General features: G+C 40.7%; 1 protein-coding gene across 17 annotated transcripts in view; it reads right to left on the bottom strand.

Moving 5' to 3' along the window:
* BRSK2 (BR serine/threonine kinase 2) overlaps positions 1-26,830 on the bottom strand; it is a 313,836-nt gene that overhangs the window by 55,747 nt on the left and 231,259 nt on the right. For all 17 annotated transcript variants that reach the window (XM_030482891.1, XM_030482893.1, XM_030482898.1 and 14 more), the window contains exons 6-10: positions 17,791-17,824; positions 16,823-16,891; positions 13,744-13,890; positions 6,317-6,348; positions 597-761 (exon numbers count right to left, since the gene is read on the bottom strand). In XM_030482891.1, the coding sequence (XP_030338751.1) occupies positions 597-761; positions 6,317-6,348; positions 13,744-13,890; positions 16,823-16,891; positions 17,791-17,824 (447 nt within the window). The remainder of the gene's footprint in view (positions 1-596; positions 762-6,316; positions 6,349-13,743; positions 13,891-16,822; positions 16,892-17,790; positions 17,825-26,830) is intronic.

Raw genomic sequence — 26,830 nt, 5'->3', positions numbered from 1 at the left:
CATGAACCTGGCAGCTAGATACACCACCCACAAAGCTTTTGAAAACCTTGCTGTCTCCAACAAGCAGCTAGTGAGAAAGGAAAAATGATTCCCATGTTACACACAAAGAACAGAGGTACAAGATAGACAAGGTAACGTGTTCACAGGAAGTCCAAACCAAGAGTGGCAGCAACACAGGTCTCCTGAGCCTCTAAGTGCTCTTTCCACTATGTGTCTCTCTTAACACCTCAGGAAATACACCAGCTCTCAGGCGAGGCTTGAAATAAACAAAAATTTGCCAACAATGGCATACCCAACACAAACCACAGCAATGAAACCTCCCCATCCAGACTGCCCATCTTTTCATGAAGTTACCTTGCCTGACAGCAGGAAAAGTGACAGCACCATGCCTCCAAGGCTTCTGACACGTGGTGCAAGAAAGGCTCAGTGCTTGCTCCCAACACCTCACTAGCAAACGAGCAGCCAGAGGGCGGGAAGTTGCTACTGGTCCCTCACAGTGAGAGACATCAGTTAAAGTGCTCTCTACCTCTCCCCAGGTTTATAAGCATCCCAGTCCGCGGACACCCAACTGATAGGAAGGCTGAGTAAGTGCTTACTCTTCTGACAACAAGTCCTGTAAGAGTTTATTTCGGTCACGGAAGCAGCCTAACGAGTGCATGCTATCTAACACATCTGGATCAATATCCTCCAAGGAAGGGAGAGAACGAATCTGCACCTTTCGAGGGATTGGTTGCTCTGGTTCTGGCTCGTTCTTACCCCCTCTGCAGAGGAAAGAAGATGAGAGAGAGAAAGGGGGCAGGGAAAGAAGGAGAGAAAAGAAACATGAGTCACAAATGAACCCATACTCTGAAACACAGCCTGCAGCAACAGATGGAAATTGCTTTTTAAATTCCCACTGAGAGACCAGAGCTCCCAACCAGACAGTCTTCTCAGAAGAAACTGCCATGAAGGCTAAGAGTGACCAGTACCTTGTGGATTTGGGTCTTTAATAAGAAATGTCTGCATTCAGTCAGAAAGGCAGTAGGAACTTCACTTACCAGTGCCCTCATAATTAAAGCAGCTGTTCAGCATCCTAATGCCAAGCATTTATAAAACACTACACAGTTTTAGAGATGGTCTCTCATCAGCAGGCCAGACCTCAGGCTATCATGCTGAAAAGTACAAGCTGAACAGTTCTCTTTCAAAGAAGGAGCTGTGAACAAACCTTCACTGTTTTGCACCAATTCTGATTACAGCCAGCACTGCAGCAGTTTCTTTCTTTAAAGCTTCCAACATGATTAAGATACGTCACTGTTCAGGTCCCAGCTTGACATACTTTAAAAGGTTTTTGAGGAAACCAGTCTGTTTATTCACATGCCCAAATACAACAATCTGCTTCTTTTCAGACATACAAATTTGAAAATTGTGGCTCAGGCGTGATGCCCAAGGTCAGTGGCAGACCTTGGAATACACAATCAGCAGTAGAGCATATTACTCTTTTAAAAGCAGTAACACAGGCTTCCTGCACAATCACCTCATCCCATTCACTAGGCACAGGAAATACTGATTATTAGCTGCAATTAAAGGCCCTGATTGTAAGAAACCGATCAAGGTGTCAGGGTATCTATAACTGACTGAATGATATATATTGCAGGCACCCTGAATATCCTTTGATTTTGTTTAGGTAGGTAGTGAGCAATTTATGTAAACTCTATCTGCCCAAAGATGTGGGTTTGGTGGTAGTGGTATTTTGGTTGGAGAAACTGTCTACCCTGAGTCTTTGCTATTTCTCAATGGATGCTTTGTGCAATGTTGAGGTTTTCATATCCTCTGAGTAAGGTCCTCCCTTCCAATGTTGAGGTTTTCCTACCCTGTGGGTAAGGTCCTCCCTTTTCTTTCTGTGATGTAAATGTGTGACTGTTGGGTCCAGGCTCCCAGGATGGGCAACAGGAATTTGGAATATTTAAATTGCACCAGATTTTGCAAACAGTATTTGCTATTTATGGGGATATGTTTGGGCAAGAGATTCTTCCTTTTGATGCTAAAAGAAACAAGGTTAACAACTTGTGAACTTACTTGCACAGCTTAAAATGTTCTGGGCTCAGATGTGAACTATCCAAATACCTACACAGAAAAAGGAGCTCCAAATAAAATGCCCCTAAGTTTTTACTGGGTAAGTTAGAAAGCAACTCTGGTAGGATCATGCACATGAGCTCAAGGTCTCAGCTAATGCACCAAAATCGGAGTCAATGCAGATTATCTCTGAGGTAAAAAGGTAAGACAAAGTCATTGCAGCCAGGGCTCTGATGCTAGGACAGGGCAGTTACATGCTACACCTTAATCACAGGAGATTGCTAGAAGCTATTTGCAATTCATTTTTAAGCAAGTTGAAATGGACTTGTGAGTCATCTGCTCTGTTAAGCATGTTTGTGGGACATCACTTGCAGAAAGACTCCTCAGAAATTTTCATTTTATCTTCTCTCGAAGCAGTGAAAATGTGCTCATCCCCTTCTGGATACATGTCATGGAGCCAGACTCTGGTGTGCATGACAACATGGATCAGATCCCACTTCTCTTACACCAAGCACTCACACATCCTGCTAATTTTTACTCAGTTTAGGGTGCTGGAAGCAGAATATACAGGATGGAGAAAGAACCTCCACCTTGGGATTCATTCTGGTGTTTCAAACCACTAAAACAGAGCTTCTGATGCCCCCTTGGAGTCTCGCAAAAGTGTCTGTGTCTTCTGCAATGACAGCATTGTCCTGAATTTAAGGTCTAGATTAAAAAATCCCTGATCAACTAAAAAAACATCTTATTCCTCAAGTACCCTGTTGTTAAGAGGTAGCTGCTCCTACCTCTTAGCATCGGGATCTAGCTCTCAGCAGGTAATAAGCAATGACTAGATCATAACCTTGTGCTATCAAAGCCAGTGATGACCTTGTCATTAAGATAAATTCTTGCAGGATGGACCTTTGAACAGCAGCTGAGTGGTTTTGGTTTTTAATCATCTGCAGTTCACTTTTTAAAAGTATTGACTTAATTAATCACTCATTATGATACAAGCAGATGTCCTTAAGGTAATAATTTAAAGAGATTAAAAAGAACTATTGTTTTTTTAAATATTCAGAAAATCTGGCTTTCCTACTAGAGGCCCTCATCTATAGCAGAATATCACCTGCAAACTTCTTTTGTATCAATCAGCGCGGGAGCCATTTCTAGAGAGCACAGCTTGCCATCTTCTGTGCACTGAGAAGTAGCTTTTCCTTATGCCCTGCACCTGGTCAGCTTCAGACGTAGTCAGGAATTTTCACACCTCCTCATCAGGTACAAGCAAAATCTGCAAAGAAGTGCCTTGTCATTTGGCAACGCAATTCAGTGCTTCAGGAAGTGAAAATCACCAGGTCTGGGCTGTGATTGGCATGACTGTATTGCCTGTTCCATTCCCAGTCTAGCAGAAAGTGACAAATTTGTTGCATTTGTTGCCCACATAGACATCAAACAATGTCACATGATGAATACTGCAAATCACGTATATTTTTTTAAAAGCCTGCATGAATGTAATTGCTGCTTTAAAACCCACCCTCTTTTGTGAGGATCAGTGCATACAATGGCTGTGATTCCAGACCAGAATGGACTTTTTCAGTCTCTCCATTAAATTCTCTGGTGAATCTCACCGGGACGCACATTTGCATCAGTGCAAAGCAAAGCAGAACTGGTACAGTTTTTTTGGGTTTTTTTTCCCGATTTTAGTAAATTTGGTACCTTCACTATTAGGGCAATAACTAAGTGTTACAGGAGGATGTATTTAACATAATAGCTAATTTTGCCCTCTTGCTTTATTAAAAAGATGTTAAAATAACTGCTGTTTATTTGCTGATTTATGATAACCTGTGCTTGACTTAGTTAAAAAAAATTATTTCAATTAAAAAGGCTTAAAAACCCTCACTGAATTAATTTGGGTGGGAGAGCAAGAAGAACTGGAGGTTGGTGATGAAAGGTTTCTCTTTGGTTTCTTTTTTCCTTTTCTTAGGCTTGTGAATCATGATTCCAACTTTCAAGACCTGTTCCTCTGTCTGCCTAGTCTGCAATTAAATCCTTTCCTCAGTTTTACAGTAGCCTTAATATTTATTTGAAGAATTAAGTGAAATCACTTATATGTTCTGAGTACAACTTTCAGGTCAGTAACCTATATATGATGAAGAATGGAGTTTACACAGAATAGCAGTGTTACATGTAATAAAGAAAAAATGAAAGATGTGAGCAAACAGCCATAGAGTAAAACACTTATAACACCTCCTTCTCTGTCGGCATCAGTATTTCCAAGCAAAATGAATGCAGAAAGGCTGTGAAACGTTACCAGATGAAAGTAGTTGAGTTTTGGAGGTGGCAAGGTTATTCACAGACTAAATGTAGCCAAAGGAGGTTAACCTCCTTAGGTCAGTCCATGACCAGTATAGAGAAAATGACAGAGAGACTCATTAAAAAAGCTATTTTGAACAGCAACTTTGTTTTAGGCAATCTGAGCATACTTCTGGAAGAGCCTTCCTCTCTCTGTACTGACTACTCTGGGAGTCTAGGGGAGAGTTGCTTTTGCAAAACTGAGTTTCTACTTCTGAAAAAAGCCCCGGATGCTATTTCCATTGGGGTAGAAAACTGTTTACTGTGTCAATCATCAGAAAATCTGACCTTCATGGAGAAGTACATTAAAATGTTCAAACACTTATGTCTGCGAAGAAAAAAAATCTTCCAATTCTAAATCTTGAATAAAGTCATGAAATAACACCTGCCTAATTGTGCATGTGAGCCTGGGACAGCAGTCTTCCAACAGCTGAAAACTTCCAGGCAAGAATCTTGCGGAGGGTTAGAATAATACTGTAAGTGCTCAATGACATTTCATTTTATTTCCTGTTCCAGTTCTGATCAAAGCCCAGAGATAGTCAACTCCATGAAGAAACAGAGGGAATCAACTGTCCAGACTGATGTAAACAGCATTTACTTCTGCAATTGCTAATAAGACATTATGGGAGGGGGATTTCAGAGATTACAATTGGAGATTTTCCCCCTCCATTTCTCCTACGTTTTTCCATGAGAGTTTGAAAAAAAAAATCCCAAACTGCAGCAAACAACACTTGAGTCCTCCTTTGGTTTAAAAAGGTGGCATGTCTGGTAACTGTAGAGAGCATGCAAAAGCCATGGGCCGAGTGCTGCCACCATATCAGGTGAACTAAGAAAAAAGCATGTTACTCAACAAACTGTTGAAAGCCCTTAGGTCCTATCAAAGTCAGGTAAATCCAGAAGTGAACATTGCCCATAGGACAGAATTAGAGAAAACAAAAGAAATCAGAACAAAGGTGTTTGGGTTTTTTTCTGTTTTGTTTTGTTTTTTTAAATTGGTGACAGGCTTAAATACTAATTCTTATCATTCTCAAGTATTTCCCAAGAGCCTAATGATAGGATTGTGAAGGCAGGACTTTCCTTATCACCCACCTGGGGAACCTGTAGCTATGCTGACCCCAAGAAGCATGTATCAAACCATCATTTCCTTGTTTAATACGTGAAGTATTCTCCCTGGTTTTATTAAGTTATCAGCATATAAAAAAATGTTATTTACTTAGGTTTCTTGAAATACTATTAAAGCTACACAAAGTGCAAGGTCACTTTTAAAAGCCATCAATCTTCCTTATACCCAAACCACTAGACAGGCATGTAGTTTTCTCAGAGACCTCCTGTTTCACTGTCAAGACTGCTGCTTTTAATCAAGTCACAGAACTACTCTCACATCAACAGGTTACGAGGTCAGAAGCAGCCTCTTAGCTTGCTGCAAAGAAGGAGGAGTAGGGATTATGAGACAGAAAAGCTCTTGCTCACAGGTGCTTACTTATCAATATCATAATTTTTGATTCTACTTCAGAGAAAAGACAAGAAGAAACAAATGAAAGCTTTCTTGTCAAGAAAGTATTACAAGGGATTGTCTGTAGCACTTGGATAGCAACCTAAATATGGCTGTTAGTTGGGGTTTTGTTTGCTTATGACTTGTAGCTATCTTTTGAACACAGCAAGTTGCTGGACTGAATGTCTTATTTCAAACAATTGTTAGCCACTGTATAAAAAGTTCCTGGCTTGATATATACACACATGAAATTCTATGAGTAGCAAAGGGTAAAAAAAAAAAAAAGTAGTTTAGATGCCTTTCTGTGCTCTGCCCCTTTCTTTACCTGTGGGAAAGCCACTTTCAAACTCCAGTCCCTCTCCTCAGAGATCACTAGAATATCAGCTCCCATAACAGAACCAGTAATGAATGCATGCAAAAGCGAATTTAAAAAGTGTTACTTACATATACCATATGTGTTTCTGAATATGTTCTAGCTGTAAAGAAAAAGAAAACAAGGAATTAGTGCTGTAAAACAGAAAAAGTAACTCCACAAGACATCCTTAGTCAAGACTTATTCAATTAAGTCCAGCATTCCAGAGGTGGATCTGTGCAAAGAACAGGAAATTTATGCTGCAAGAAAGAGCATGCTCATCCTCACCCAACCCAGGGGAAATGAGGCTACGATTCTGGACATAAGGAATCAGTCAGGAGCAAATCCCAGGAAAATGCTTATGTACAAGACTTCACAGGAAATCGTTTTGGCAATTCTTCCAAAGCAAGTTTGCTTTAGAACTTTGGTAAGTTCTTCCCTTCCTAAGCCCTTCCTTCTATAACCTTACTGAAGCCAACAAACTGCTCCTTTCTGTATGTACATAATAACTGATTCCTTACACCTAAAGTTCATTTCTAGTTTTGTTCTGGAAAAAAGAGAGTGAGAGAAGGAAATAGAAACGGGTTCAAACAGATAATGTGAATAAACAAAATAAATTGTGCATGTGTGATATGACCTTCTGCCAGCACCCATTCTTGATCGGCTTCATATTTATTATTCAAATTTAAAGACAAAGCAGAATAAGGTTCTATGTAGTGAAGGACTGATCAAAGCTGAACAGAGGCCTTGTTCACCTACGGAAAGCAGATCCCAGCAAACGTTACATGATGACCATGTTTTCCACAGGCACGGGGAAAATAAAGTAACATCCTTTTTCCAAGAGAAACTCTTAACAGTAGAGAGAACAAACTATTCATATGACATACTCACAGCAGAACCTTCCCAATTTGGTTTATTTTTTCAGCATCATTACAGTAGAAAAGAACTTTTCATAGACGCTGAGGGCTTATTCATTATGTGGACAATATTTCTCATATTCCTCATTGTGAAGCACCTTTGCATGTGCAGAACAATATGCACACTCACTGCACACAGGCTTGCGTTGTGCAACATGCAGGTGAAAGGAAGGGGAGAGCTGGAAGGAAACTCAAGTGCTAATAGCTATGAGATGAAATCACAGACCCATTAAACTGGTGAGGAAGAAGGGAGACAGCTGTCCTGCTCTTACTACTTTCCAATTCAATTCCAGAATACTGAGAATCAGAGAGGAAAAAAAAAAAAAAAGAAAAAAAAAAGGAGGAACAGACAAACAACAAAATCTCAGAGATGGAAAGTAGGTGTTTGCCACAGAGAAAAAAGAATCAGAGACCTCTGTGCTATGGAACAATAGCTTCATGTCTGGGAAACCAGGAAGATCTGAGGTCAGCTCTATATGAGATCATTTTTTAAGTGAGACAGGGCTTTTTCTGAAAACAATGAAACAAGGGAATGCAGCTTAGGAAAGCATGACAAGAGGCTGGAGGGATCAGTATGAGAGACAAACAGCCTCCTTTAGAACCAGGAAAGAATATATCAACACTGCAATCAGACGTGAAGTTGGTACTTGCATATTTAGCTGTCTTTTAGCCAGCTCAGGTGCTGGGAGCACCAGTGCCCTGCAGAATGTACATCTATGGGCCCAGGCAGGCTTGCACGGCTTCCAGCTGTGGCCTCAGATCTCCCACAGTAATTCCCCTTCACCACAATTCCCCTTGCATTAGGTACTCCTTTCATCCCTGCACTATTAAGGGAAAGGGAGTATTCCCAACACACTGCCATCTCCCTTGACCAGCTTAACTTGAGATAAGACACACATTATGGGTGTTCCCCTAACAGCCTGGAGACACAGCCCTCTGCCTCCTGGTTCTTCTGCAAGCTGAGGCACAAACAGAACATAAGAGCATGTTTTGTGCAGTTTCCATGGGACAGGATTTTAGCATGGTTACTTATCAGGTCCATAGTACTGCGAGGATGTGCTAAGAAGTGTACTGTACCTCCTTTGCTTGATAAAACCACCTAAGAGATGCATATCTACTCATTATTTCTTATATACCATATGGAAGGTTAGAGACATTAATGATTTCAGACAAGATGCAGATGATACAGTTAAGCTATGTCCGAGCCTCTTTCATGCTTGCTTCTCCTGCTGCATTTTCTGTCTCCATGGGTCACATTGTTCTTTCGTGCCTGTGATATGCCGAACTGCCATGGTGAAGCAGACAACAGCACTTCATTTTCTGAGTCCAGAGAGGGTGAAGAAAGGAGGGTCATCAGTTCATGTCTCAAGTCACAGAACCTCTGGGCTTCTTCAGAGGAGATGTCAAAAAGAAACCCTTTCTGCCCACCCCTGCTGATCAACCTCCTTCAAGCTATTGAAGCCACAGCATTTTTCTGAAAGAGAAGTCCCATAGCACCTTGATATACATTTGAAGGTGTATCAGAGCTCTCATGGCTGCTGTTTACCTACACATCTGCCATTCAATCCACATCAAAACCATTGCTGGGAAGTACACTGGGATATCCCAGATATGAAAAGTATTCTATGAAACCAATGTCTATGCTGATGCAAACATAATTGCATTGAAATGTTATTACAAGTGTGCTTGCTGCTGCCAACATCTTCACTGCTTTTTTAAAGGTAATTAATTAATGCTTTGTTGCTTTTCGCCTGCATTAAAGTGACAGGAGGGTTATGGGAGGGCGATTGGTTTTGACAAGGAGAAGTCTGTATGCTTTTTACTATGCAATGCAGGGGAGAGAGATACACAGTGGGAGATAATCTCACTCCTCCTGCCTTCATTTAAACACAATGTTTAAATGCATTTAAGTGACGAAGGCATTTAACAACCCTTCCCAGAGGGTTCTTCTTGCTGTTTGCACGAGTGCCAAATTTAATGCCATTTTATGGAAGTTGTAAAAATACTGCCTCCTAATATCTTGAAGTCATTGCAGGCAACTGTCTCATGACGCCGTCTCTAAAACAAAAAAACATGCTCAGATGGTTTGCATGAGCACAGTCAGAGGAGAGACTTCTGCAAGCTAAAATTCTGTAATGGAAGGAGAGGGGGAATTCCTTTATCATGGTTTTATGTAAAAATACTTGCAATATATATTAAACTTGTGTACTGAAGTAGCATCTAGGAGCCCCACTCACAGATGAGAGATCCATTGTGATACAGAGCTGTACAAGCTCATCAGAAAAAGAGGTCTCCACCCCCAAGGAGCTTACGTCTGAATTCTAAGGCAGGGAACAACAGATGGAGACAGACAGGCAGATGGAAAACAAGACAGCGCTGTCTACATCCTCGGCACTGATCTCAGCAGAGCGGTTGCCAAGCTAAAAAGTTCTGACCTGAAGAAAAACTTTCTCAAAGTCTGTGGATATGGATGAGGGCTTCTGGGCTTGAACTCATGTCAAGTTTCAAATTTCCCTGTCCAGAAGGGGAACAGTCTCAAACCCATCTGTGCACTAAATCAACCCACACCTCTGATGAATCTTCTTCATTCTCAAGATCCTCTAGTCTGAGCTTTAAACCTACTGTATAATGTCAAGATAGCGACTTTTCTTGACCAAAGGATTCATGCTGGCAGTGCAAACAGCACTGGCAAAACCATTATCTGTGTCAGTAGTAGCAGCTGTAACATAGGAGCCTCGAGGGACCTTGACAAGGGCAGGTATCACTGTGCTACGTGCACAGTGCGTGAATAGGTCCTTGGCAGCCAAAAGCTTACAGCCTAAATACATCAACTGGACAATTACCTCCATTCTACAGGTGGTGAAGTGAGATAAATTAAATGATGTGATAGGCGCCTAACCATATGACCTTCTGCAAAAAATGAAAAAGGAATCAGATGAGTTTTCCCTCATTTTTTAGATGTTGTGACCCATCATTAGCATACACTAGACCCCAAAAAAATAAAAATCAAACAGAGAGCACAGAAGAGATTTTGAAAATGTGTGTAATTTAAGTTGGGTAATATTCAGGGACAGGTATTTCCAACTATGTGGAAGACAAGCCAATCTACTCCGGAATACAATGTCAACACTGGAACAATAACAGCTCTATCGGAATAGCTTATTCTGCAGTATCTGCTCTGATCCACCTTGCTCTCAGACAAAGTCTTGATAATGCTCATCCATCTTTAAAAGGAAAGTGGACCAAAAGTCCTTACTCTCCTGCCTTTGTATTTCTGTAGAAGAAAATATTGTCTGAGAACACAAATGGATTTCACTACAGGAGCTCTAATTCTCTGCTGTAGAGATTCTGAATCACTTCAAACCTCCAAGGAAAAAAACCATTCACTTTCTGAAGAGCACATAACTAAAAGAAACCTCATCCTGCAGTATTGCAGGTACCAAGAGGACTCATTCTCTTCCATAAACCTTCTCAAACTTAAAACTAGTTCACTTTTCCGTCCTGACACTACTACTAGAAACCTGTCCCAGAACCCCACTAATATAGCTAATATGCTTCTAATTTCTAGCCTACTTTCATGTAAGGCCATTTGACATACGTTTGGTTTCGTGCCAGTATCTTCCTTTAGTTTAAATAATCCTTCCCTTCCCAGTTATTACCCCTAATGAACATGCAGACGGACAGTACAACCTTTCTTAGACATCACCTGTATAGACTAAGTGGAGCTCTTTTAGGCTGTGCTATTCAGACAGGCTGTCTGAAATGCTGACCACCTCAGTACTCATCCTTTGTTTGATTTCATCTTTCATGAATATGAGTGGTCAGAAATATCATGACCAGCAGCTAGGATTAACTTGTGCAGTCTACTGAAAGAAAGACATGGATTCTTTTGTTTTAAAGCATGTTTAGTAAAACAGGCCTACTAAATGAGAGTGGCCAAGGACATCCCACTAACCATACCTGAGGCTACGTAATATATGGAAAGCATGAACAATATTCCACTAAGACATAATAAAGCCTTCTTTACATAAATGAATCATACAAAGAAAGGTAAGACCTATTTCTTAAGGCAGGAAAGGGCCAGCAACAATAATTCTGAATATCCTTTTCTTCATTAAACCTCTCAAGCTCAAATACTGAAGCCGAATGATGACAGTTAAATGTGAATGCTAGTTCTGTTTTTGTTGATCATTTTAACAGATGGACTGGGGAAGGTGTGGGTGTGCTGTGAAATGGCAATTACTGCAGGGAGGGAAATGCAGTTGGGTGAAAAGAGATACAAATAATAAAAAAATTAGAACAAAGCAGAGAGGGGAAGGGAAGAAAGAAAGAAAAAAATTCTAGTGACCTTACATTTCACTATATTTTTGTACTCAATTCAACAGTGAGATATTGAGCAATTGATCAGTAATATTAACAGCTACATCTGTACATATTGTACCCAAGCCACAATTTTGCTCACATCTTTGTAAAAATATCAAATTGATTCAAGTGAGATATTTTCTAGGAACAGAGGCTTCCATATGAACCCATATTTATACCCTTTTTCTTAGGACCCAGCTAAAATAGAATTCAGATCTTGCCTCAAAATGAACTGTGTATTCCCAGCTCCTGTGCAGTAAACAAAGAGCTCCCTTCTGCCTGGCAATCTCAGAAACCAGCACACTAACAGCATGGAAGTGTGACGGCAGCAGGGACAGCAAACCGAGAGACCCTAAAATAATAAAAATAAGATTGAAGCTAATAACAAAGACCTACCCTTTTTTCCTGCCAGCTCTCAGCTCTTGAATATGTATATTTCAAATTCTTATTCATAATTTACTGGTTAGTGGTTTTCAATAACTATCAGACCTGGGGTTTTTTTGCCTCCCTAAGGAAATAAGAGCTTAATTTTGATACAGAAAAGGAGGGGAGGGTGTCATTCTGGGACCCCGACTTACCCTAACTGTTTTCTCTCTTATGTGTGTACATTCTCTGCTCTATGCACAATTCAAAATGTTTAGGGACTATGCTCTGTGGAAAAACTCAGAACAGTCTGAAGAAGATCTAACATCTGATGATCTGCTCCCTGGCATACTCAAACCATCTCAGTGATCTTTATGAGGAAAAAAACCCCAACAAAACCAGCAGAAAAAATGTTTACATTATGGAAACTAAGCTAGAGAGGGACTTTGTGACTTTCCTGGTCATGAATAACAGCTGCCTCATGTCTCAGGGTATAGCTCTAACCTCCGCAGTGTTCATTCCATGAAAATATTTCAAAAAATATTCTTTCTTTCAAAACCAGTTTCAAAAAAAGCCTCTTACAGTGCCTAGCATTTCTTTTCCCCAATTACTGCTACTTTATGTACTGCAAACATGATGACTACTGGGATTGCAAAAGTAGGGATACAAGTAATAGCATGAAGAACTTTTCACCTATGTCACCAAACAGAGCATGTATTTCTTTCATTTCATAATGAATGAAAGAAAAACCCAGCTGCAGCTGTCAGGTAATACTATAAAGAAAGTTGTGAAGGGAGTTTCAGCTGCAGACAGGTGTCTGCATCCCAAAAGTTCCATCACAGCTGGCACAAACTGATGCTGTTGTTAGCAATCTCAGCAGAGAGGCCAACCAGTGATCTGAGAGTTTATTTATAAATATTTTAGCAGACTGAAGAACCAGGAGGAGTTTTAAATTTACATTTCTTTATACATACTCCCACTCAGAATCTGTGAGCTTAGTAAATCTGTATAAAATCATCACCACAGCCTGACAATAGGATTTACAAGGGCAATGTACCCATAAAGGCAGACGCCTCCACTGACAAGCAGGCAATCTTGCTTTCCAAAATGATTTTAATTGCTAATTTTTTTTTAATTCCCCCGAACATTAAACACAGTGTTAATGAAGGATACAACTACTATACAGTGCTCGCCCTTGCAGGGTCTCTATTGTAGTGATGGGATGTATCGTAGCTGCAAAGAGTCAGTGCCGAGTGCCAGGAGCTCAACACTGTGGACCTAATTGTGCTCAGGACCACAGGGCACAAGATGAAAGAGCAGACGGGAAGACACTTGCTCTGAAGACTGCTAGAGGATAATGCAGAGCAAATGCAGGACAAACTACAATGCAGGGTGCACGGCATGAAGTGAGAAGCTATCACTTTTGTCAGAAATGTAAGAAAGGCATACTCCATACAATAGCAAAGCTTCAAATAACAGTCCTAACATTTTCGACCTTCAAACGGTTATATCATGTCCCTGACAAACTGCTGTACCAGCCAGGAGAGCCAGACAACTCAGGTGGACTCCAAAATGTGCTAATGGGTCAGTAGCACTGTGATGAAGTTACGAGGGATTTCTTCTAACTGCCCAGTGTTACGTATGAAGGAGAATTATGAGGCTAGAGAAGAGGTGCAAAGGTTATCTCCCTCACAGTTCAAAAGAGAAGGTAACTAACTTCTTCCCAAAGACTTCACCAACTCCACTCACTCTTTGCTCTGGAGGAAACACGTAAGAGTGGCAGTAAATCAACGAGTTACCTTAGTTATTCAACCATAACTGCAACAAGGTGACAAATGAAGCCTTGCTCACATGACTCTCAGCAAATGTCTTCTTACCGTGAGACGTTTCGAGGCATCCACTTCAATCATCCCCCGCAAAAGGTTCTGACAATCCGGGGGGATAAAATGTGGCATGTGGAACACTCCACGTTTCACCTTCTCCAACAGTTGCCGCAAGTTGTCGTCATCGAAAGGCAGGGCACCCTGCAGGGATATGATAGTGTGGATGGGGGAGATGAATGAAAGGGAATTGGAAAGGGCAAAAGGAGAAAAGCCGGGATAAACATGGTGAGAGAATGGAAAAGAGGAAGTCAGCTCACAATGAATTATTATAATAAGTGAAAAAACCTTTTTATCCATTGAAAATAAATTATTTCTTAGTGCTTCAGTACTTTCTCCAACATAGGAAACAAAACTGAGGACATAGTTTTTTTATTAGACCTTTAATTAGAAAATGACTGCCAGTATAAAACACAATACAAAATATGAAATTGCCTTTCCAGGCAAATTCACCAAAGATGCATGGATTCACTTAAATTCAGCTCAAGCTTTTGATCTGCTGGTATTCCTCCTGGGCCTACTTTCACAGCAGCAATGTTTATCGTCTCCTTATTTTTAATCTTCCTGAGACACATTTGTTACACACATTGAAAAGGAGGTGAACAGCATTTGAGAGACTTTCAGTAAAGAACACTCTCTTTCTGATGAGGCAGTGAAATGACACAGCTGAAAGAAATCCTAACCAACATTAGCCTTTGGAAGCAGCAGACATTCTACCTGTTTAATATACCTCATCTAGTTCCCCTGCTGTGGTCAGGTCATCAGTTCCTATTGCTTCCCTACTGTACCTCACTTAAATGAATGGCTTAAGGTTTTTTTAGATGAAACTACGTTTTGAATAGATCATCAGCTTGCCACAAAAAGCAGCAAAAGACCTATCCTTGCTGCAAGGATAAAAAGGAAAAAAGAAGTTGAAATCTTCAGGATAACTCCACCAACTGAAGCTCATAGCCTTTTATAGCAAGTCTGCACCTTCCTAGATATTCTCACTTCCTTCTTTCGCTGCCTAGTTCCAGTAGGTGCCGAGCTTCCTTGATATCCAGGATGGATTGTGGGAAGCTGCAAGCTGTCAGCTGCTGTGATAATGAAGCTTTAAGTTGTCAGTTCTGGCACTGCTCTTACTACAGTGAGTAGTGCATTTGTATAATCAATCCTGTGTCTATGGGTTACAGAGACCAACAGCTCCATTTACAGAAGCCTCAGAAAGCCTACCTGATGGCAACTGCAACTGGACACTATTTACTGTTGTTTGTTCATTCAAGCGGCCCTGAAGAGACCCTCCCTGTCTTCTGTAACCAATCTCCTGCTACCTACTCTTTTCCTAACCGTTCCAGACTTCAAGGAAAATCAATTCTCATAGTTGAGTACTTTGGCTAACGCAATTTAAGCCATGATGAAGTCAGCAAGACTGCTTTGTGGCATTTCCTGAAGGTAACAACTACAGCTCTTTTATTACTACTACCTGCTACTATAGCTTGAGACTTTTTGTAGGGTTTGTCCTGACATAATTAACTGGAGAGCTCTGCACTCTCCATCAATAATAGTCTTATTTCAATCATTTTGCAGGCTTATATATATATGTAGGAACAGATGAAGTTGCAGCAACGGACACCAAATCTTGACAGAGAATCCCCCTGAAAATGAAAAGCCCGCTCATACAAATCCCATCCATCTTGACACATTCTCTCTTCTATTCTCAAAAATTCAAGAAGTTAAGAGATCATTATACAGTTCTGTTTTATCAGCCATGAAAATACCTGCTCAGGAGCAACAGATGACGAGGTGCTATCTAGTGAGATAGTTAAAATTCTTCCCTCAGAACATCAAGATAAAAAATCCAAAACTTAAAAAATATCAGTGAACTGTAATGATTAAAACGAAAAAAATTGTAAGATCGGTTAAGGTGAATTAATGTATCATACTGAGATTACTACAAGGTATTCTGATTTGGGCCATTAAAAACATATGAGCATTTAAAAAAAAAAAAAAAAAAAAAGCCTTTAAAATTTCCAAGTACTTTAAACAAAATTAATGTCCAGAATCTAACTCTGTACATTGTAAAGTGTTTTTGTCAAAATAAAACATTTAAGTGAAGTAATTAGGTTTATTAATAAATGTACAAGGACACCCGAATTTGACTCCAGGCTTGTTATTTTTATAATTGTAGATGAGCATCTGAACTACTATAGATATAAAAATCTTAATGTGCGCGCACACACACACACAAAACCTGTTCTTATATACAGTATTCAATCTGCCCATGGTATATGCTTATATAAATATAAACTATATTTTCCTACATTATACCATGGAAATTGATAACAAATGCCAAGCCTATCTGCCTTTAGCTGGACATCCAGGTGTTGCCTTGTTTAGCAGAATTACATTACCACTTCAAATCAGAATAAATTCTACAGAGAATTGAAACTTTGATCGAAAGAAGGGTAAGTTACAAGATACCACATTTTGAATACTAAAGAAAGTATTACTGAGCCAGATGGAAACTAATTTAAACTTCGTACTACTGGCTCAGTTTTATATTCCCAAGTGTACTAAATTAAAATGTAGTTCAATACTTGTGTGAAACAAAATTGTTGCACTCAAATCCTCTCTTGATAAAACACTGCAGTTAATGTAAGCATATACCTACTGAAACACATCTACAGCAGAAAAAACAAACACTTCCTAAACTCAGCCACATTTTGATCTTGTGAAGGACAACCTTTGACACTCACTGTATCCTGGAGTTGTAACCGTGCACATCCTTTCCAGTCAAAATATGTACTGCGATATCACAACACAGCAGAGAGCATTTATGGAGGCAAGCTTTTGATGCTTGTCTGTGCTCTCCCGTGCAGGGCAGCAGCATTTCAAAGAAGCAGTGAAATATTCCTCATGCTTTTCCTCTGGGACTGATACAGAAATAAGAGGAAAGGATGCAACTGAGAGATACAAATATAGGGGAACTAAAAAAAACTCCATCTGTACATGATGTCAATAGAATTGCCATTAAATACAGCAGCATTTTCAGATTTTTCTTTTCTTGTTAAAGTATGGTGCAAGGAAGATGACTCACCACTAGCAACGCAAATAAAATGACTCCACAGCTCCAGACGTCTGCTTTCCTTCCGTCATATTTTTCTCCCTGTGCAGCAATGACACAGAGGCTCAAAAGACTGCTCGCTAGTAAATGAATTAATTATCCTTGAAGAACAAAAGAGGGGAGAATGGGAAACTCCACATTTCAGTTCAGCCACCTGCTTCCCAAGGTGGCCTTCCCAGCTAGGAGGCCATGCCACAGCCCATTAATTGAATTTTTATGAACACCAGTTTACAGTCTTATCTGGGATCTGGGTGAACAGGCTCAGAAGGGGGGAGCAGGGCAGGAACGGTTGACAACTCACAAATTATTAGACCCGGCACTTAAGCAGTGTCAGAAGTGCATTAAAGACCTCAAGAAGGTGTTTTTCTCTTCCCTGGTTCTTCAGAGAGCTTGTCACTAGTTACATTATTTGTGAACTCAGAGTATTGTTTGGACAGTCTCTTCTGTACGCTTCCTAATTGGCTTTACATTAAAGATACACTTTAAAAGAGGGGAATCTTGGTCACTGAAATCTTGGATACTTATTTTCAGAGGACAAAGGGAGAGTAGAGGGAAAGGACAGTTCATATCATTTAACGGAAACCAAAATTACTGACAGCCAACCCTGGTTCTTCTACTGAAATGACAGCTAGATCAGAGATAGGAAAGCGTAGGGGACTGCATCCCCTGTGTGGAAAGATCAAGTTAAACGAGGCTACTGTATTTCTGCCTCATCACATGGCACAAAGGGTACTGTGAGAATAATACATGATCATTTCCCTCATACGGTCCATGTAGCTTGATTCAGGGCTGAGCCAAACAAACAAAACTGTAGTTACATTCCTTGTGTCTTTTCTAATGCTGTCTGCTTTGGACAGACTTCCTGTACAGAATATCTGCATACTTGCAATGGGTGGTACTTTAAGAAATGTATTTATACACACTAATGTTCACCAACTTACCCGGATGACTTCAGGGCAAGCATAATGCGGTGATCTGAAACACAAATGACAGTCAAATGAGCATGTTACAGCCTGGTATTTATGGATTACGTGCATTTCCATTTTGTTTAGCAGAAGCACGATTGGCTTGCTTATACAGAATGCAAGTGTGCAAAACCAGCACTTTTTTCCTTACCTCAATGAGAACACACTTCTAAGAAACTCAGTAAATGGTCAAGAACTATCAAAACTCAAAATTCTATGCCCCCACTACGAATTTCTTAAAAGCAAGCAAGGAAGAGAACACCAGGCATATTCTGTGCCTATATGGAATTCCAGCCCTCAAATCCCACCCTTTAACTTCGCCTTGCATCTGACTAGAAGGAAGACCCATGCTGGATAGTTTATTATAAGAAAAAAGACAGAATAATATTTTCAGAGCAACACATGTATCCCAAGATGTCTTGGACCTCTTCTGTTAAGATTGCTCTCAATTACTCCAACAGACATAAAAGCTGCCAATACATGATTTCAGCATGCTTTTTTTTTCCTTAAAAAAACTAGAAAGGATGGACAGTAGTACTATTACCTGGTGAGTTAATATATTCTTTTCGCATCCTTCTACCCATATATCTCTGGTTTGATTCCTGGCTGAGAATTGTTAATTACTCCGACTTGCCAGGTAATCATTTTAATTCTTAAAGATTATAGCCATGGCTATTTATTTTATAGCCCTCATTAAAGTAACTTGACAAGTAAAAGGGATGCAAACTGTCGGAGATCTGTGTGCAAATCATGCTATTGTTTATACTGACACCTCCCAGCAGTCCCTGAGCCTGCCTTCATTTGTGCATTTGTTTCTTGTGACAAATGCGATCATGGCTGGGCAATACCTGTCTCACAAAGTAATGAGCAAAACAGAAGCACAGCGAGGTTAGCTTTGTGCTAGGATGCTACATTTATGCCCAGTGAGACAGCCCATTAATTGGATTTCCATACACGCTACACTTATCTTATGGCAAAATATCATCCCATGGGCATGGAATGCCCTGATTTGGTGTCACAGCTTTTGGCAGACAATGATAATAAACTCAGGGTACACTTGGGACTGCAGCTACCTTGACAGCAAAGATTAAGCAAAGAGAGAGAAATGCACTTGATCTTTCCCAAATTTTAGGAAAGGTGGAATTCAGAAGTGTAATACAATATTTAATATATCACCACCAGCCTCCACCTCCCTCCTACCTCCCTCCCATTTAAGAGGTTATCACAGGTATTCTAACCAGGTCTGTCTGCTCAGTAGTGATCCCAAGTGTCTTAACTGAGACTGGATTTTAAAAACCTCAGTTCAAGAGTTAAAACAGATAACAAAAACCAGAGCCTTCCCTCAGAGAGCTGGCCAGAGTTGGCCCTTGGGAGACCAAAAAGAATGTACTTCTGCCTAGTGAGTAGGAAAGACTCCCTGGGCTCTCTTGGCAGCTCTGTCACTGGCAGCCATATGGACATGGACAAGGCTGCTTAATGTTTTTAAAAGCTGCTGCTGGCCGCAGTTCGAAAAAGGTTACCAGAACCTCACCATGAGTCTACTCTTCTGACTAAAATAAGAGCAATGCCACCACAGGTTTCATACCTCACAAAAGCTTGTATGACTGAATTAACTTGGATTTTTATAATGCTTTAACCTTTTAGGGCAAAAGCTTCTACAGTATAACAAACAGCATGATGGCAAAAATAATAAAATAAAACTAAAGCAGTCAGTAATGTTAACAAAGTTGTTGCTTCTTGACTAAGCAGGGGCTGATCTGAGGGACTTACAGCATATTTCTGGCTACTGCTGGAGAGAAAGTGAGGCCAGAGTGAGGCACTGGACTGCTTAATGTTATGTACGTGTTCCCAACTGAGACAAAGTCAGATTGCTTAATGTTATGTATGTGTTCTCAACTCTGTAACATATATTGTTCCCTGTGAATTTGCTTCTGTATAGCAATACAACAGCTACCCTACACCTGTTCTTTTTAATATCCCGAAGCCTTAATCACTAAACAGTCATGTCACTGGACTAATGCATGACTTTACAAGCTTTCAGAAGACAAGTTAAATTATTCTTGTGAGAATGCTTGAGTAGTGGTGTTGTCTCGTCTTCATATCATAAAAATGGTGTATAGTATACACACCATCCTTAAGGTACACAGAAATCAGAATTAAGGAGCAGCACCAGAATTTGGACTGCAACCCACATCTGGACAAGCACAATTAACTGTTACTAATGCTAGATTGCTTAGGCAGAACAGAGAAAGAGGGCAGTATGGGAACTGTAGGGAAGGTAGTAATGTAACTATAATTTGGAAAAAAACATGTCAGCAAAAAGAGCACAGGAATTAGATCATAGACATTCACTCAGTCGAGTCACCTCAGAATAGAAAGATCAGTTCTAACATGTGCTACATAACCAAGTCACATAAGGTTTATTGGAAAACATATCAGGTGGCAACAAAGGAGTGAAGACAGAATCTAGGTTACTGTGACTTGGTGTGTCTGAGTTTCTCAGTCTTGCATGCATTTTAGCTTCTGCCAGGTATGATGCTACCATTGCCTTTCCTACAGAAGGTGAGTCACAAAAACAAATAATACATTAAATGGCTACTGCAGGTGGTGTTTGTGGCTGAGCGAGACCTCTCAAATCCTGCATGGTATCCTGTACAGTTCAGCATCATCCTTCAGCACAATACTTTTTTGGTGGCCATGCCATCTGCGGTCCACTGGAAGAGTCAGTATCTCAATTTGCAGAGTGCTTCTGAGTATTTATTTGTATATGATGACTCCAATAAAGATTTCAGAACTCTCTGATTGCGGCTGCTGAGCAAATCAACTACCTTGACAGCTTCCTGTGCTAACATCCTGAAAAGAAGAATGCAAATGTTGTGAAGAACCCAAAATAGGTGCATTATTATTTCTGTGTCCCACTAGCAAATGCACTTAAAGCATATACCTTCCTTGGGTCATCTGGAGTGCAGTGGAATCTGCTAGGTTTCTTACAAGGCACCACTGAAATTCTGCTAGTATCTGGGAGAATGGGTGGAGAAAATGCTATAATAAATCCTGTCAACAAGTTGGATTGATTTGAGCATTCAACAGCTGCCCTGCAACTGCCCAGAAAGCACAGGTTTCTGGCATAGCCATCTGGAATTCTTGCCAGCACACACTAGCTGGATATCTGCAGCATTATCTTGGCTAAAAGCTCTACGAGGGATCCTCCAGCCAGCCAGAATCCACGGAAAACTCACTTCCATGCTACCAATCACAGTGCAACTTCAACTGATTTAAAGAGAAAACTCAAATTTAATAAAAAATCTATTTATCTTTATACAGAGTCATGAATATTTCTTTGGCTCTTATCAGTAATTATTCCATATACGTGTGTCAAGAGCAACATTCCTTGCCTCTTCCCCTAGGCCATCTCCTCATCATTCAGCTACATCTCTGTGCAGCAAGAGCCACAATCTGCCCTTGATAACAAATAAGTATATTGCTCAGCAAGATCAAGAAGCAGTTGCTGCCTGCAGGTACTGCTGCAGAAAAGCACCAGTGTTGCCAGTATTTATTTCAAGGGTGATGTGGATTTTCCAAGGCTAGTCTGCCTGGAGCAGGAAGGGCTCTCTGAATGGTCATTCACAGGTCATTCACAGCTATGACCCTACGACACAGTAATCTTTAGAATCTTGGGGGACCTTAGCAAAGCATTTATGTGGGATTCCAACCAGAGGAAAAAAGCCAGCATGCAATGGCGAAATCCAGGACAGCCCTGGACAGGTAAGTCAGGCATTCAGAAAGAAATGTACATATCCGTGATGTATCTATCTTCAATTTCATCTGAGAAACTAGAAAAGTTGTTTGTGATCTAAGCACACCAACATACAGTGCACCTACAGTAGATCTGAGACAACCAGAGCCATATCTTCAGTGCAGATGTGATGTGCCTGTGACCCACAGGTCTTATTATGTAGATAAGAGACCGGCACTGTGTACACACAAATCAACTGCCTGTGTACGGTTTATCTGGGAACATACAGTAACTGCTTTTCCAGAGAAGCAGTTGGTTGATCAAGAAGCACAGGGAAAGCTGTGTGACCCTACTCCACAGTGTGGCAACTCCTGTGTTACACTGCCACTGGATTCCCAGGTCCCATCAAAGATGACTGTCCATGCCTAGGTCCTCCGGCTCCATGCCTTGAGATGGTACTATTTGGGGAAGAAGAGTGTCATTCTTTAGGCCTCACACCTGGAGGCAGAGTTTCTGCAGAGAGGGAGGAACAAAAAGTCTCCTTCCCCCTGTTTTTCTTATGCATGAAGTTACCTTGATACAGGAGGTTGTAAAGGTGCAGTGAAAGTCGTCCCACATCTAGCTGGTTTTGCTGTTGCTTGAATGCTAGAGTTCCTCCTTCTTTACCCTCCCCCTTCCTCCCCCTCCACTGTCTCCAAGCTCGCTTTCAGAGGCAGAAGCTACCCAGTAGTGCAAAAGGCTGCCTGTGCTTTCCCTCAGCACAGGGGGAAACAGGGATAGCAAAGGGCTGAGATGAAGGGAAATACCAGAGGAGCAGCAAAACAGATAAAGGGAATTCTTCAGAAGGGCATATGTTAAATCATCCTAAGTGGAGAAAGCAACAGCCACAGATCACACACAGAAGAAATAAAGAGAGAATGAAGAAATGGTTCCAGTAGCAGTTGGCAGTTAAGGCTGCAGTGAAGGCAGTAGTTCTAAGTTACTGTAATTAAGGTAGTAGGTATTACAATAAGGCTGTAATTAAGGTAGTAGTTGTAGTTAAGGCTAAGTACTATTTTGCCATTAAAGCTTCAACTCAGTCATTTAGCTTTGTAGGAGAAAACTCAGAATCTAGCCCTCAGCCACCTTACAGATGTTTACTCCTCAAGCGCAATCACATTTTTGGGGAATCTGCAAATCAGTTTATTAATTACTATACCAGTTCAAATTCTTAAGACTTGGAACCTCTAAGAGATCTTCATTTTAAAAATGAAACAGACCTCTATGAAAAGGACAAAAGATTGCAAAGTTAAGTATTCAGAACTTAAGAATTGCTAAAATAAAGCTTGAAGAGGTTATACTGTACTCTGCAGGTAAGTCAAGGTGGGGTGGTGGATGTGTTGTCGTCCCCAGCACCTCTGTTCTACTTGTGGCTGAAGTTAGAAAGCCTGTAGCAATGTGAGGGAAGTTTAGTGTCATGAAGGACAAGCTTGCTGTAGAGACAGTTGATTGACATACTGGAGAATTAAATTCTCTCCCTGCCCCTTCCACAGAATCCTTCTGTGAAAGAAAATGAAAAGGTGCCTTAAACTGAGATGTTCACAGGTAATTATGAATTGCAGGTTCCCCAGTTTGAAAACCACTATGCAACACATCCAAAGTTTGATGTACAAGCACGTGGAGTTTGATTTACAAGTATTTATAAGCACGTGGAGTAGCAGCTGCAGTCAGTAGGCACTCTGCTCTCCAAGTAAAAGACTGTTATCAGGCACCGAGTACTCTGAGATATTAGGCCCCAGACTCCAACTGCACACTCAAAACTGGTTGATAATTTTGAGACTCATTTTGCAGAATCATGTGCCCTCACATAAATGGAGATAACCAGGTCAATGTGGCAAACATAATATGAAAACTCTATAATTAATATTTGTAAACCTAAGATACTACGATGAAAATCCAACCTGGCATTCATAGCAAAGCTTGAATGGAGTAGAGCAGAAATTATGAATGGATCCATAAAATGAATGATGAGCAAAAAATCAAACATCAAATAGCTGTTTATTAAAAAAACCTACACCATCCAAACACCAAATGAGGCAAGGATTTGTTGGAAAAAAGCTGCACAAGCTTGTAATTAATGGCCATATCCTAATGTGCACGGGCTAAGTTAATGTTACATTGGCAATCTGAAGAATAGCATGCCTTAAATTCTCAGTGCTCGATTTTACAGAATTAAAGCTCTTTAATATACCTTGGGATGTATTATAGGTGAAGCTGGTACTAATGGTTATTAATAAGGTTGTCTGGTATTTCCCTTTATAATCCTCGTTTTAAGTGGCTTATGACTTACCATCAATTTAACAATTTAACAACATTTTTCCTTGCTTTTTGTCTGCCTCAAACTGGCTTCATGTTTGTGTGCTGATGCATGTTGTGTATATGCCAAAACATTTCCACTAAGTCCAACCTAAATTAATGGGGTTTTCTCCTTAAAAAAGAAAAATATCTAGTATCTTCAACTGCAAAGGGAAAACTTCAATTTCCCTTGTTTGAATGCTCTAGAAAAATTTACTCAAACTTCCACTTGAAAACTGCAGTTTGCATTTACTAGCAGAAAGTCTGTAGAGCATCAGGATCAAAATTCTATCTGGACCAGTAACACTTCACAGAACAATTTTTCTACCTGAAACCGATACCATGAGCTGCTGTGGCTGGGGTTATCGTGAGATACTAAACTTTAAACCAAAGTGGGTGCAAAACCAATGGAAATAGATCTAGGACTGACAGGAACTGACTGGGACAACCAGGTAGGGGAAACTAGAGCTGTAACCTAGTGGGAAAGGATCTAGGATTTGGGAGCAAATATGGAGCAGAAATGACTGAGAGAAGTTGGCAAAACTACAGTGCAAATTGGAGAGAATGGGAATGGAGTGCTGGCAATGGAAGCCTTTGATGAGATGGGGTAAACAGTACTAATTCTGGCATCTCCACTTTCAAGAGCCTAAATTTGCAACCCTCACAATAACTGGATGCAGGATGCTTGCGTATGTTTTAAGCAATATGCACACGTTTGTTATAAAGGAGAAAAATATGCACAACATCACATCTTGTCATTAAAATCAGAAATGGTGCTTGGACACTGAGGTGTGTGGCAACTGAACATTGCTCTTCCGAATTATCTGCTTATCACAGTTGTGCTGATACACCAAATACAGATGTAAGCGAATCAAGAGTTAGATGATCTCTGCTAACATTTCTAACAAACACACAGTGCACTGGTTGTTATAAATACCCTGAGCTCAAAAAGAGCCAGTAATAGATCCAGGCAATCTGTGGGTCTGCAAAGTGTTGCTAGGAACTGCTAGGGAATGCTGAGAGCAGAGGAATTGACTATGCAGGGGTGGGAAGTTGCTGTTTTCCTCCATTATGCCACCAACAGGCATGAGGTTTTCTACTCACTCTCAATAAAATCATAATCAGCATTGCTCTTCCCACATGCACACAGCTTTCTGGATCAGGCCAGGGGTTCCCTATGGAGACACCAATATGGGGGAATTGTTGCACATAGTTAATTGTGGAGTTGTCAGCAGTGGTGTCAGTCTCCATACTGACTGCCTCTGCAGAGATTGGGTCTAGTGTTGGAGTGAGCTACATTTACATGTCAGGTCTGCCCTACTCTCGGCTGGAATAGAGATTTGGATGCAAGCAGCACAGAGACTGCTATGCCTTCTCTGTCACCTGGCAGCTTGCAGCAATCTCCATCCAGTAGGACTCAGTGTTTCAAAGCTGTGATGAGTGAAATGGAGAGAAGTGAAAAGATGGCAGAAATTTACTTTGCCAGGTTTCTGTAAAGAGCAATGGGAATTAGGAAAGATCTTTACAAATTCCCAAGAATTGCAAGTGACTCAACAGTATCATCTTTCAATCCTGTATTTTAGCCATAAGCCTTCTTAGTTCAAGAAAAAGGAACAAGGTACAAGGAATGCCCTAACCCTTCCTACTTTCCAAGACTCCTACAGAAATGACTGCAATTTATGTTCAGAGCAACTTGTGTTCTGCAATGACTAGCAAAGATGGAGAACTGAAGAAAAGAAAGGTAATGCATCTTGTTCAAGACCACCCTGGATACCTTCAGCAGAGACAGAAATCAAGGTCAGATCACCTCAGCCTCAGCTCTGAGGTTTAACTATAAGGCACTCACTCTTCTTGCCTAGTGACAATTCAGGATGGATTGGACAACATCTACCATTCTGAAACACTGTGAATCGCTGTGAAAAGAGACAGGGGAGTGTCTCTGCATGACATTGCCTGTAAAGAGGAGGAAGAGCCGTAGATATGAAGTAACAGAAGCGGCATCCTACCACATCTTCTGCTTCCTTCCTTGTTTGCTGTTTGCTCACAGACCTCCCCTGCTCCCAGAGGAATGCAGAGACTCACTGTGTTACTTTGGCATTTCAAGGACCATCTCTCCATGACACCACATCCTGCGCAATTTCTGCTGTAAGCAGAATTATTCCTGCAGACCCTACACACAGTTTCTCTTCCTTTCAAGGGTTCGAAGACACATGCTTAAAACTCTGGCTTATTCCTCTTTGCTGAGTATGTGCAATATTTGTGCAACATACATTTCCAGTAATGGGGATTCATTACAACCAACACCCAATGTACAGTCTGACAGTGACAAATTATGTCAATGAAACAGCAAGTCCATCCTTATCTCCCTTTCCTACACAAACACAACTGGATTGAACTTCCATTGTTTTCTCCAGGTAGCCATCAGTGCTATAAAAACTGTGCAGATCTAAGGAGTAGCTCCCAGAAAACATGGACTCTGAGGTATGCAATATGGCATACTTAAGGTTACATGATTATCTTCATGAGGCCAGTCACAGATCTGTGGTGACCCAAAACCTACCCAAACTTTGGACTAAATTTAGCAGTTCACTTGAGACAGCAAAGACTTTTTGACTGCACTGTAACTGCTCTGTACTGACAAAGTTAGCTGCATCACATGGCTCAACCCTATCTGATCATCCCACTCTGACTGACAGAAATACCTGGAGACTCCTTGCATGACTGTCAATGGAAATGTTACAGTTTCATCTCATTATCAGTGTTCACAGATAAAACCATTCTGGAAATTAACTTCTGGGTGTTTTGAGGAGCATCTCATTAAAGCTCAGTATCTCAGCCATGATTCATTCTGTTTTGTTCCTTTTCATGCTGGCTGAAAGTAACAACTACCAGGGTAGCTAAAACTGTTGCCTTGAAAAGCTCTGAGGTTGGTTACTGTATGTTCTC

The sequence above is a fragment of the Strigops habroptila genome, chromosome 4 (genome assembly GCF_004027225.2).
Source record: "Strigops habroptila isolate Jane chromosome 4, bStrHab1.2.pri, whole genome shotgun sequence".
In the NCBI taxonomy this organism is placed as follows: Eukaryota; Metazoa; Chordata; class Aves; order Psittaciformes; family Psittacidae; genus Strigops; species Strigops habroptila.
The sequence above is the reverse complement of the archived record's forward strand: the minus strand, read 5'-3'. Positions and strand labels throughout refer to the sequence as shown.